Source organism: Numida meleagris, chromosome 7, assembly GCF_002078875.1.
Source record: "Numida meleagris isolate 19003 breed g44 Domestic line chromosome 7, NumMel1.0, whole genome shotgun sequence".
NCBI classification, from domain to species: domain Eukaryota; kingdom Metazoa; phylum Chordata; class Aves; order Galliformes; family Numididae; genus Numida; species Numida meleagris.
The window spans coordinates 1,539,559-1,553,252 of record NC_034415.1 but is presented as its reverse complement, the minus strand read 5'-3'; the positions used below and the strand labels follow the sequence as shown (position 1 = coordinate 1,553,252).

The 13,694-nt window shown below is 36.2% G+C and overlaps 1 protein-coding gene across 29 annotated transcripts in view; it reads right to left on the bottom strand.

Moving 5' to 3' along the window:
- KIF14 (kinesin family member 14) overlaps positions 1-13,694 on the bottom strand; it is a 190,195-nt gene that overhangs the window by 172,487 nt on the left and 4,014 nt on the right. For all 29 annotated transcript variants that reach the window (XR_002441355.1, XR_002441365.1, XR_002441348.1 and 26 more), the window contains exons 3-19: positions 12,635-12,889; positions 11,341-11,428; positions 10,415-10,513; positions 8,921-8,973; positions 8,332-8,362; positions 7,887-7,994; positions 6,935-7,051; positions 6,188-6,306; positions 5,252-5,424; positions 4,461-4,608; positions 4,296-4,359; positions 3,920-4,104; positions 3,062-3,164; positions 2,693-2,853; positions 1,804-1,951; positions 1,115-1,267; positions 531-657 (exon numbers count right to left, since the gene is read on the bottom strand). Coding sequence is in view for 6 of the 29 variants with exons in the window: in XM_021405429.1 (XP_021261104.1) it covers positions 531-657; positions 1,115-1,267; positions 1,804-1,951; positions 2,693-2,853; positions 3,062-3,164; positions 3,920-4,104; positions 4,296-4,359; positions 4,461-4,608; positions 5,252-5,424; positions 6,188-6,306; positions 6,935-7,051; positions 7,887-7,994; positions 8,332-8,362; positions 8,921-8,973; positions 10,415-10,513; positions 11,341-11,428; positions 12,635-12,889 (2,132 nt within the window). In the remaining 23 variants the exon portion in view is untranslated. The remainder of the gene's footprint in view (positions 1-530; positions 658-1,114; positions 1,268-1,803; positions 1,952-2,692; positions 2,854-3,061; positions 3,165-3,919; positions 4,105-4,295; positions 4,360-4,460; positions 4,609-5,251; positions 5,425-6,187; positions 6,307-6,934; positions 7,052-7,886; positions 7,995-8,331; positions 8,363-8,920; positions 8,974-10,414; positions 10,514-11,340; positions 11,429-12,634; positions 12,890-13,694) is intronic.

Genomic DNA, 13,694 nt, shown 5'->3' with positions numbered 1-13,694 from the left:
AAAATACGAAACCACACACAGCATCTTGAATGGAATTTAGCCATTTAGCAGGTCTGTGTATTCTCAATATGCTGGGGGGGGGTGTGAAAGAAGAGCTTCCCAGATAAGTAACACTTGAAAAAAGAACAAGTGAAGGGTATATGAAAAATAAAGACTTAACACTGGACAAAACGAATTAAGTTAATCTGATATAGGAGACTAAACAGAAGCAATTGTTACTCCAGTTTCCTCAGTGGATTAACTCCTAACTAGTTCAGGCAGACTGAAAAAGAACTTTTAAGTAATTGGGGTAAATACAGTCTAGATGGGAATCCACCAAAGCACTCCAAATGAGATAAAATAGTGCACTGTCGGGAATACATTCTTTTAAAAAAAGAAAGGACTGTAGCAGTCATAAGACTGTTCTTTTTCATGATTGTTAGAGAGGTGTTAGAGGAAGAAAAAAAAACTTCTGGATCCACACACACTAAATCCTAGTCCACAGCGCAAAAGAGAAATCACTGCTCCTGCAACGTTAAGTACGCACTTACTAGTCACAGTTTTATTCCCACTCGCACGATTCTTCTGAAGGGTTTGTATTTCTTCAGCAATCTTCTGTTTCTCATCTTCTAGAGCCTGAAGTATTTTTGCGTGATGAATAGTATGATCTTCCAGGGCCTGAGGAAGAGAAAAAAAACATACCATGAAACTCAACTGTGCTTGCTTATGATATTGAAACGTTTAAAAGAAATACAAAAAAGCAGCAGCATTAAAAGAAAACAAACAATGAAACTGTAGCTGTTGCAGAAGTCAGATACATGAACAGCAGCGAAAGAAAAGCACCATTGCTACATTAATTTTTGGAATTGTGACTTTTGGCATTGGCAATGGTGGCTGAAGTTTGGTACTTGAGCAAAATAGTCCACGTTACTTCAGGAATAGCAATATCAGTACTAGCTTATCGCCAAATTCTATATAACAGCACATTCAGACGGTAAATAAAATCTATTCATTTGCATTAAATCACGTAGAAGAAGAGTACTTGAGAAAAAGAATTTATTTTACAATTCAGTACAATGATTTATTTAAGAGAAAGTTTGCCACCTAGAAACCTTGCTGTTTGTTTTATAAATACCTGTTTAGTAGCTAAGGTCTCCATTTCCAAGCGCTTCTTGTTGAAGTGTAGTTCTAGCTCAAGACTTTGCTTTGCCTTCTCTAACTCCTGTATTTTACTTGCAGCCTTTTGATTGTTTATTTCTTGTACTTGCTTCTTACGAGATTCTTCTCTCTAATATAATAAAAGACAGACAAAAAGAGTTATACCACTTCTACAGCATTTCCGATGCTGAGATGAAGGTTTATTTTCACTTCAATACATTGAGAACATGCAGCCCCTGTGGAGAACACAACCCGCAGTAGCATACAGCAATTTTGAAGACTTACTGAATAAAATTTTGTAGTGATTTTAGTTCACATACAAGTTACACTCTCATCAAATTCACATGAGATTATTGTTTTTAATTCATGACCAATTCTACAAGGCAAAATCCCTAGGATAATTCTGAAGAGAGTACCTACTTAACAACATCCTGAGTTAATAATGGTGACTTTATTTTTGTATTTATTTTTTAAATAAAGAAAAAGGCTCAGCACTCCCTAAGATATCGCTACGGTATGCAAGACAGGAAGAGAAAAAAACAACAAATAAACCACCACATAACACACAACAAATAAATCCTGACATACTACTGTTTCCGTTTTATTACCTTCTGATTTATTCTGTTTTACTGTTACGTTTTCTATAAGAATGCAATGGCAACTTACCACCTCTGCTTCCAGTGACTTTATTTTGCTTTCATAAGCTTCTTTTTGTGATGTCAGTTCATGCTGAACCATCTCTTTTGCGATTTGGACACTTTGCATCATTTCTTCCTTGGCTTTAAGTCGTGCCTCTTCAATTTCTGATTCAAGCCTATGAGAGAAAGTACGCATTTGGAATGCTGGCTTTAATCTCTTACAGGCTGCGTATGTATTTTACAACTTCCATATTTTACCTAGGTATTTTTTATTTCTTAGAGAAAACAGGCAGAGGCAAGGGAAAAAGTATTTTAAATTCTACATAATTTCCAGTTTTACTTTATTATGTATCTTTCACAAAATTAAAAATTGCAGAAACTCACAAAATCATAATAAGATGCAGACAAGTATATTTCAAGTCAACGCGACTTGCCGTTTAATAACTCCTGAGAAAGAAGCAACTGAGAATAACACTGCCTTTTCTCAAATTCTCCACCATCACAGATGACCAAGGTTGTAACATCAAACTCTCATTTTCATAGTATATTTGCTTTTCAGGCTTTCTCTATAAAATCTCAAAAGTACATTTCTGAAGTTGTGTACTTGGGGATACAGTGCAACTGAAGAGATGCACTACTTTGTGGATCTCTGTAGTTAAATGTTTTCTTCAGTAGTGGTCAGCATTCTCGGCAAGTGGACTAGATGGTGGTATCACCTCTTAGAACTAAGCATTCACTTCAGATAAGTCTGGAACGTGTGTTCCCATTATAAAATGAGTTAATAATAAGCACACTGTTTTCCAGTTTTCACATATAAAATAATTGATGATCTTAAGTTTCTTCCCACTTAAAGTTACTGCACAGTTGCATTGACAACTGTGAATTTATTTTTAGAAAGAGAAAAAAAGAGTACGTACTGTGCTCTCTGTGCAACAAGCAGCTCATTCTTTGCGAATTCAAAGTCCTTAGGACCATCGTGCAAAGGCGTAGTTCCACAAGACAGCCCTTTCACCTTCTGAACCTCCACCGGATGATTAAACCTGAAGTAATGATCTCCACCAAGGATCACTCTATCACCCTATAGGGAAGGAGAAAAAAAAACATTTATTCCATAACTTTTAGACTTATGGGCTTGAAACAGAGAGGGTAGGGGTAGAAACTGAGAAGAAACGTATTTAATTGTATCAGAGCCCTCTAAGAAAAACTGTAGTCTGAAAGTGTAACAGCAATACAGCTACAAAATCCACACATGCATATATTCCTCTTTTACAAAGTCACCTACTTACATGATGCAGAACTGTTGGATCTACGATGCATTTTCCATTTACATATGTCTTAGCTTCTCTCAGTGGAATAATACTCACTTTGCCAGTAGTATTTGTTATAACACTGAAAGCAAGAAACATTTGTTAGTAGCGTTAGTTACGTTAATTGCAAGCAATGTTTCTTAACAGACTAAAATCAATACTTCATATAGTGTCCTATTTTCCTTATTCTATATGCAGATTGTCTTTGTACTATTTAGTTACAACATTACACAAACTTTGTGAGTGATAACCTACATGTTGGAAGAGAATGTATATTTTAATCTGAGAACCTCCTACTAAGATAATTATGATACACTGTTATCAGAGCATTTCTTCGATTAAGCTTAGTTTCTCAGCATATCCGAGTTACTCGTTTTCAGTAACTGATTCATTGAGTTTAGCATTCTGTTTAGGAACAATAGCATGAGATGCACTTTAAACAACATTTATTGAATATAAACAAGTTGTTATCTACTAACAGATTTAAGGGAGAATTGTAAAGGCATTTCACTATGCATTAAGTTGAATGGGAAAGGATTATCATACACCGCATCATTTGATCAGGATCTCCTGTAAGATTTTTTTCATGAATAGATTTCACTACATTAACAAAACTTAGAACCAAATTAAACTACTTAGCTTAATAGTTTTCTAAGGAGAAATAGAAGCAAGTTTCCTTAATTGGTAAACAGTGGAAAAGTTAACCTCTCTAGTTAGAATACCATATTTTGCTACTGCCAGAAGGAACAGCAACTCCAAAAGCAAAGCGAAGATCAAAAGTATTTCCTGCTCTGCCATAAATAAAAAAGAAAAAAAACTTCAAGAATTACTACATACCAATGGTCATCAGCAATTAGCACTCCGGAAAGCTGGATATCATGTCTTGAATCTGGTGTATACCTTCCAACTGTAGTTTCTCCTTCTTTAATCATATACAACAGCACCTCAGAAAGCTGGGGATCTTCATTCAGATTGACAAGGTTTGGTAAATGATTGTCCATTTTAAATGCAATTCCTGCTTTCTAGATAAAAGATGTCATCAAAAAAGACTATTTTATGTATCCAAGTATCTATATTACTCTGTTAAAAGAACAGCATTGAGGAAAACAAATCTTCAGAGTATTCTAATTCTTCTGCAGGAATTGCTGATGGCATTTTTCCTGTATTGTTTGCTATGTAAAGTGAAGAAGAAAGTGAAAGAAAGAAAACATACCTGCAATTCTTTTATGTCTTCTAATTTTCTTTTTTCTGCTTGTTCAAGTTTCTCTTTCCAAGCCCTTAACATATTAAGGGAAAAAATAACACTGCCTTAAGAACAAATTTCAAGTATAAATAGCAAATAGTAAAATGTATAAACAGATGTTATTGACTACCTTACCTTTGCATTTCTGTCATGTCCCTTTCCTGCTGGTGCAATTTTATCCTCAGAGATGTTATTTCTTGCAAATAATGCTTGTATTTTTCAGGATCCCTGTTCTGAGCACTCTTCTGAGCCGCCTTCAGTTTTTCAATTTCAGCTTTCAGTTCTATATCAGACAAACCAAAACCAAATTACACATCCAAAAACATACAGATCAAATAGCGTTTAGACATTTCAGAACAATACTACAACACTCATCCTGATATCTTATTAAAAGCAAAACATCTTTCCCTATTCCAGGTTCTCGACTGTAGCCTAGGATATTGTCTTAACGTTAGTAAGACAAAAGTTAAAACAACTAAAAAAAAAACTATAACAAAAACAAAATACAACCAACAACTCAAAAAGAAGAACAATATTAAGAAAAAAAAATCCTACCAGCCTCCTTAAGGGATTATATACAGAAAGCGGAGAGGAAAACCCATTATTTTAAAGATCACAGATCAACTGAATAGCACATAATTAAGATAAACTCAACGAAACCAATACTCAATAGCGGGTGTTACTGGGGGCACACCAAAATGCTATTTATAAAGGTGTTTCAATTTTAAAAAGTTCATAAAACTGCAAAACGTTCTCAAAGATGGTGGTGCTTGGACTTACTAAATATCTTGGCTAGAAAACATTTGAAGAGTGAACAAATCAGTGGTCAGTCAGCACAATCATTAGTAGTAATGTCTCTCATGGAGCAGTAACTTTAACACAGACAAATAAAAAAAGCTCTTAAAGACAGCAGATGTCAACCTTACCTCTGATTAATTTGGCATTCACATCTTCATTTACTTTGGCAATGTTGATAATTGAACAAGCTTGTTTTGCATAGCGAAGAGTGCTAAGCGTTTCTTCTGTACTGCTGGCAGCTGGACTTATTGTGGCAATCATAGCAGTTTGCGAATTTCCACCAAGACTTTCTTTTAACAACCTTTATTTGACAGGAAATTAGAAGTACATCACATACAAAATACTTAGGTCTTGCTACTTAGAGAGTGGTTAGAGAGTGACTGTCAGCTAACTTAGAACACAGACTCAAGTCCCGTTGTTCTTTACTTGATGCAAAAGGCTTATTTATTTCTCCTGCATGTCATTTTGATAAGCTAGTTTCCGATGTCTAAGAGGAAAGAACATTTGCTCTGGATGCAGAAACACGCAAATTCCTCTAAGAGCAAGCCACACGTTCAAACTTTTGTCTTTACCTGAACATTACTTTGGAAATAGCACTATTATGGGGGAATAACTTTTCTGCTAAGCCACTGAAGCATCTTCCTCAGTTCAAATCACTTAAAACGCCTCACAGCAATCCTGTCACCAGTAACGTAAGCAGCATTACTAAACTCAAGGTTTTGATGCAAGAAGACATAACAAGCGAGTAATTAAAAAGCAGACTATACAAGGTGCAAAAAAGATGTATAATTAATTACTTCGGTGGTAAGGTGGACAAGGAACAGCACCAAAGTGAGGATGCAGTCAGACAAATGCAGTAACACATTTTTTTTGTAAAGCATACGGTGGAAAAGAGACGATCAGTGTACTAAGCCTGAAATCAGAGATGGAATAATTATATCTACCCAGTTCCTCCCATCAACCTACTTCTGCACTGAGGTAAAAGGAGAGAATGGCTCCTGGAAGGGGAATAACCCAAGAAAACATTTCACTTCTATATAAAAAAAAATCTGGAGCATACATACCAAGTAAGGACAGATTCCCGGTAAGGAATGAAAGTTTTCTTTCCATTTCGAGACAGCTTGGAGAGCGCAGAAATAACTTTACCAAGGGTTAATAGTGATTTATTAATACTCACACCCTCCTACACAAAGCAAAAATAATAAAAAAAAATACAAGTGTATTTTCTTGCATGATGCTATTGATTCTGTTGATTTAATTGTGCTTATTCAATGCACAGTGTAGATGAACCGTATCAAATGTCACTGCTGATTAAAAAATAAGATGCAGAAGTATCCTAGATCTTCACTTCGAAATAAGAGACCTCGGTCTTTAACAGTCTTGAGAACTATTAAACTTACAAAGGCAGGTTAAAAAAATTGTCTCTCATTAGGCACTCTGTATATTTAAATTCTAAAAAAGGGGAAAGCCCCAACTGTGCAACATCTGATTCACTAATTTGAATGTCAGCTGCTCGTGCACGCAGTTCATCCTTCTTCATTGCAGAGGATCATCAGGCGTGCACAGCAGAGGGAGTGCTGTCCCAGGCAAGATCTGGCCTGCCCCACAGTACAGTCTAAACATATTCTAAGGCTGCTTGCCCTCACTGGCAAAATACTATGCCCAATTTATGAGCATAAGGGCTACATATGCTTTTACAACTACATTTCTTGCCCAAGAGCCCTGGCAGAGGAGGATGCTTCAGAATTGAAGATTAGAGGTGCTCTGTGGAGAAAACGCCGCCCCCCCAGAAATTTCCAGTTGTGATTTACCTTTAGCCTTTCTCCAGTGGTCTGAGCTGTAGAGCAGCACTCACTGCCAGCTAAATCAATTAGATTTATATGACTGGTAAGCCTGTGGTCACGCTGCTCTTCATCCACAAATTTTACCTGGAAAAATTGGAGAACTTTGCATATAACTCAAAATAAAAAGTCTGAGGACAAGCAGAGATCTACCAAATGTTCACTTTAAAACAAATAAATAAACCAACAGACATGAGCATTACTATTCACTTTTTGACAGGATACTTTCATGAACATCCCTTGAAGGAGATCAAGTCCATACAATTAACCATAACATCAAGTGTTTACATGTGAATAATTGTATAAGCATGAACTGCACAAAAACAGACATTTAAAATTATAGCTCACTGCTGATGTTTGACTGTCGCTTCTATCAGCTAAACAACCAGTGGAGAAATCTTAGGACTAATCCTGACACACAGAAGAAAGCCTAGCGGTGCGAACAGTGAGCAGAAGAATAACAAGACTCAAGTAATTGAGCAGAAAAAAGAAAAGAACAACCAAGAACAAAAAACCACACCCAAGTTATTTGTAAATGGAGAAAACTGACAGTCTCTAGACGTCTGAGGAGCTCTACTTATTTCATTTATTTTCAGGATCATCTCACTAAGTCAGGTTTTGCCTCTTAAGCACCTGTAAACTAAACAAGAAGTTGTAGTCCCTGTATCCCAGAGGTATCCTGAACTACTCCTAGATCTGCCAGTCCAGGCATATTTATATTACTTCTATAAATACATGTAGCACAGAGACAACCGAACATACTCAAAGTATGTAAAATAAAACAAGCTGACTGTGTAGAAAGCCACCTTAAAATGCACCCACCTCATCCAAGTATACTTTCCCAATTTTCTAGGTAGCACACAAAACAATTTTCTACTATGCGAGTTGAACAGATAATTAAAAATAAAACACCCGGAAATACCTTGGTTTGTGTCATGACAAGAGTGAAGACAGAATGAGATCTAGAACTTTTGTCATTCATTACTGTAGCAGCTGTTGCTCTCTGCTTATTTCCTAGTTCAAGCCAACTCTGTAAGAGAAAGAAGTCAGAACTTTTTGGTGAGGAAACTAAAACACACTCTGGGTTAGGTAACTGCAGTTTAAAGTATTTGCAAATCAAATTATTAACACAAGTGATGAATCTATAAGGGTGGAATCACAACTTAATCATGTGAAGAGATCATTCTTGCTTGTATGTGTCTACACAGCTCCAAGGCATAGGACTAATGCTTTCTGTACTTTTACATCATCAGCTGAAACATCATACAACGCTGAGCAATCTGCAAAGCTTTTTCTTCCCTCCCACAGAATTTACTTTTCAGCAGCAAAGGAATAAGCAAGTAAAAATATAACTGAACAACTCTTACCTGTATATCTGAGTAAGAACTAACAACGTTCCTGCAGTGAGAGGAGGGAAAAAAAAAATTGGATTCAGACTTCTCTTTCTACAATTTTTCCCTGTTGTGTGAGTTTTGAAATACTTACTAAGTTAGAAAGAAAATACCAATATATCACCAAAGTTCCAGTTGTCCTGAGACTTCCATTGTTTCCAAACTTTGCAAAGTCATTCTAATTGTATTAAAGCCAATAGAAATACAGCAAGCCAAGCTAGTCTGCGTGAAACTAAGATCTTGCCTAATTCACTGGTGAGCACAAAAGCTTTCACAGAGCCTCAAGATAACAACACAGTATGCCAGGATTATGCTGTGCATCTATTAAATCACAGAATGCTTAAGGTTGGAGGGTACCTCTGGAAATCACCTGGCCCAACCTCCTGCTCAAGGAAGGCCACAAAGAGCAAGCTACCCAAGAACATGTCTAAGCAGCTTTAGAAGACTGCCAAGGAGAGAGACTCCACAACCTCTCAGGGCAGTCAGTGCCAGTGCTCTGTCCCTCACACAGTAAAGCAGCACTTCCTGATGTAGGAACTGCTTCCTGAGAGTAGTTGAGACTTACACAGTTAGGTCTTCCACATATGGTCCTAACACTGGATGCTCTCTTACACGAAGCTGGAAAGAACAATTAGAAGAAAACAACCTATTAACAGTGCATCAGTAAGATTAGAACTATCTTAGAATTAAGTGACAGCTTGCGTACACGCCTAACACAAATTCTCATGCTAGATTGCATTGATTATAACTATCTGGAACAATACTTTCAAGAAAATACCTAAAACTGAATGTTTCTATGGGCCTGAGAAATCCCAGTAATGGCTATAGACCATCGCTTATGGAGCCATCTCCAAGAACATTTGGACAAAACTATAAAGTAACTAATATATTAAATAAGAGATTTATATATAAAAAAACACCATTGATGCTGCAAATGTATGTTTCCAACTTGAAGAGCTTGGCTCAAAACCGCAGACTAATTTCAGCGGAACATACTCCTGCTGTATACAAGACAGGGTAGTCTTCACTTCTACGTGGCTAGTTGACATCAGTCTCAAGTTTGGGATAAATGACTTATTTCAACAGTAAGTCTTCAACACTATATCTTCTCTCTCAAACTAATACTCCTGGGTTACATACAAGAATCGGACGGTATAGCCAAGCACAGAAAACAGAGTGGTTTTTTAGGGAGTGGGGTTTTTTGTTGTTGCTTGGTTTTTATTTTTTAAGAAATCAAGTGTGATGAATTACTTCCCTTTGTCCCCTACTTCACAAAAATTTCTGGTTTTTATGGTTTTTACATATTCAAGCACAAGTGAAAAAAAATGAGCAAAGCTAGTTTTAACTTATGATCTTTAACTAGTTACTTGGATTACTGAATCCCCCCCATCCCACCCCCAGTCCTGTTTCTTGGGAAGCTAAAGAAAAATGTAACCAAACAACAACAGCAACAACGAACGAAACAAAACAAAGGAACTTCCTGTCAGCCCTGGAGCTCAAAGCTGTACATTATCCAGGGCAAAATATCTGAAAGACATTAGCCATTTTTTAGTTCTAAGCTTTTGTACAATAGTAGTTTTCAGTAGCTGAGCAACATAAATACGCAAAGGAAACAAAGGGGATAAAAATTCTCCCTTTGCAAATACCATTTTTTTTCCCATGAATATACCACCGACCACAATTAGATACATAAGACCAGTAGTGAACAAGTATCTCCCAAGACAAAAAATAAACAGGTATTTTCAGAAGTGAATGGGCATTTCAGTAGGATCAATAACTGAGAAGTGCTGGATCAAAAGCTGTTTTCAATTGATTAGAAGCTGTTTTCAGTGCTGTATATATACATATATATACACACACATTTACACGCAAAAACCATGTATATGCCGTGCCAGCCTTCGCGTCATATAGCAAGGTTTTATTTACCCTGAATCCTATTAGCAATCTCAAGTACTTAGATAACAAAGAGATGATCACTTGTCAGTTGTCCATTTCTATTTACGAAACAAAAGCCGCTATTTTGACATTGCGTATATACTTGTTTCTGAGGGCAACTTACTGGCTGTTTCTTCTGTCTGTTTTCAGCTTTAAAGACAAGGAGATCATGAATTTTCTCATTGTAAACTTCAAAATAGCTCATTTCAAGATGATACAAGACCTAGTAGTAACAATAACAAGAAAAAGATATATTCATCTAGTCCAATAAACATTTTCATAATTCTCCTTTGAAAACTAACATAGATTACCAGATCCTGCTGTTCAGTATGATTTTCTAAACTTACCATTGCTATACCAATTATTTCTGAGAGGAACAGAATGTAATCCTTCCTTAAGGCACTCTGGAAACTGTCACAACTTCGTTTATTAATCCATTTACCGAGATTTGATTTGATAGGAATTCAAATCAAAAGAAACTGTGATCTAAATAAACAATCCCATCTTCTATTACATAGCCCTCTCTCATATAGAGTTACGTATGAATAAAGGTCTACTCTCAAAAGAGAGAAGAAAACATTATTAACAATGAAATTTTTAGAATCTTAAAAGTTGAGGTGGGATAGCTGAATCCTTATTTAAGAAATTTCAGCAAGCATACTGTAGTAGCAAATCAGAATTGGAATACCGTTGAAGTCTATTTGACACTGCTGTGTGACAGCACTTAAAGATTAATTCCTATGAATTAATTTGAATTCTATTTGCTTTGAATTTTATTGAATTCTGCTTAGAATTCTATTCTGCGTTTCATTTTTTTTTTTTAACAACATTGTCGCTAAAGAAGCAAAACAAATATAGGTTCAGACTATTTACAGAAATCTGCTAATCAGAGCTACCAGCAGGAAGAAGATTTTAATCAGCGATAAAATACAGGCATCAATAAGCGGGTAAGCACTAGGGGATAAAGTGAAAGAAAGAAACAGTTGAAGATATTGAAATGAACCAGTTTCCTCACAGTTCTGCATAAACTGAGCTGCACAATCATCCTACCTGTTGCTTGTCCGTCTGTGCTATTCTAGTGAAAAGATCTTCACAAAGTCTTGGAATTATTCCTCGGTCTTCATCAAAGCCCATCATCCTACAGTTACAAAAAAACGTTAGTTCAGTTTTGTAATTTCTTAAAGCTAATTTTAACATTATTTGTACACCTGGAGTTGAAATGTCATTTGCTTCTTTAAACAGTATAACTAACTAGTTACAGAAGTAAACTTGATTTAACTTGACAATTGTTTGAGCAGGGAGATGAGATTATGTCTGACGTCTGTCATGATTTTCTTGATTCACCCCCCACCCCCCCCCGAGAAACGGGTTGTAAACTCAAAGAGAAATCCTAGAACAAATGAAAAGGAGTAAGCTGGACTATAAACAAGAACCCTATCTATAGATGTTTGATATCCTTACACGTACGTATGCCATTCTCTGCATTCTATCAGTGTAGCAGCTCAAGCCCCTCTCTATGTCTATCCTAGTTGTTTCCTGTCCAACTCTGCCACAGCAGAAAATCAGCATACCGTACTAATTCAGCTACAGTTCAGAGACAAAGCTCACACAGCCACACAACACAATTATGAGAAGACTGTTGCACAGATATAACCTGAGGACACGGTTATTACTAATTTCAGCCTTGCTGAAAATACAGAAAAGTAAGTAATTTTTTTACCTGAAAGCAGAGGAAAAGAAAAAGAACGCTATAAATAGGATAACAATTGTAATAGTATCGAGCATATCTTCTTCTAGGCCAAAGCAAATAAACGTTACATTTTAAGTTTCCGCTTAAAAAGAAAAGCCTGCCTCTGTGAAAGTTTGATATCTATAATAAAGAGAATAAAACCATAAGATGATGCTAAATTGAGTTACAGCATTTCTGATCCTCAACTACATACTCAAAATTCTGCAACACTTCACCAGAATTATAAAGTTCATAGAAATGATTTTAATAGATGCATGGTTGGAAAGAAAACACTTTTTAAGGCATTCTAGTGAAAACTACACACAAGGTACATAGGCTTGGCTATCAAACCCCTAACTATTATTAGTCTGGGATTACTGTGTGTAAAGTTGTTTGGTTGGTTGGTTGTGGTCAGCGTCAGATACATAAAAGCAAATACTACAGGTAACTTTGTCCCAATAAATGTGTTTTTTATGTTTCATTCTTTTAAAATGTATAAAAATATTTCATACAGTTTAATAGCTATTAAAATCTATAACACATAATCTCTCCTCATAACTTCACATTGAATAATAATTGGCTACAAGATTATAAGAATTGTATTTAGGAACTTACGTGTATGATTTTCCAGAACCAGTTTGCCCATAAGCAAAAAGACAAGTGTTGTATCCCTCAAAAGCCCTTTCTAGCAGCGGCAACGCCAAAGTTTTATAAATCATTTCTTGGCTTGCAAAATTAGGATGACCCTTGTCAAAAGACCAAAAAGAGAAGTCATAACTGAAGTTGTAAAGTTGGTTTGTGCTTGGATTTCGTACAGATGTCTCTGATCCGCTCATGGAGACTACAGGGAGCAAGTTTTCATTTTTCTCTCTGAATAGAAAAGGAAAAATAAATACAAAGATGGAGAATTGTTAGCTACATTCCTTAAGTTAGTTTCTTCAGTTAATTGCATCATAAAATTAAAAAGATGGGCTATCATCAGTTAAAAAAATTAAAAGCATTCAAGCTCAAAGTACTTCATATAACAACTATTTAAAGAATAACCCCAAGCTGCGATAAAACAAATTCAACCTCTCAAAACCTTCACCCTGATATAGAAATATTGGCTAATTTCAGAGTAAGTATTAGACTTTATTGAGCCCATGGAAAAAAAAAAAAAAAAACCAGAAACCAATAAACACTATTGTTGTGGTTTAACCCAACAGGCAGATCAGCTGGTGCTGAGCACTTGTTCACACGCTCTCCCCTCCCAGCGGGATGGAGGAAGAAAATAAAAAAGAAAGAAAACAAACAACAAAAAACAATGAAGTAGAACTTAGGAGTTGAGATAATAACATAATATATACTTACAAACCAAGCAATGCACAACACAATTGCTCACCACTCACCAGCTGATGCCCAGCTAGTCCCCAACAGCAGCTGCCCATCCAGCCAACCCCCCTTCGTTTTTTCACACAACACCATGTATTATAGAATATCCCTTTGGCCAGCTTAAGTCAGCTATCCTGGTTCTGTCCCCTCCCAGCTGCTTGTGCCCGTCAGCCCCTCGCTGGCAGGACAGTACAAGAAGCTGAGAAACTGAAACACCCTCGGCTCTGTGTTTTAGCAACAGCTAAAACATTCATGTGTTATCAACACTGATTTACTTGTAAAGCCAAAACGTAGCCTCATACGA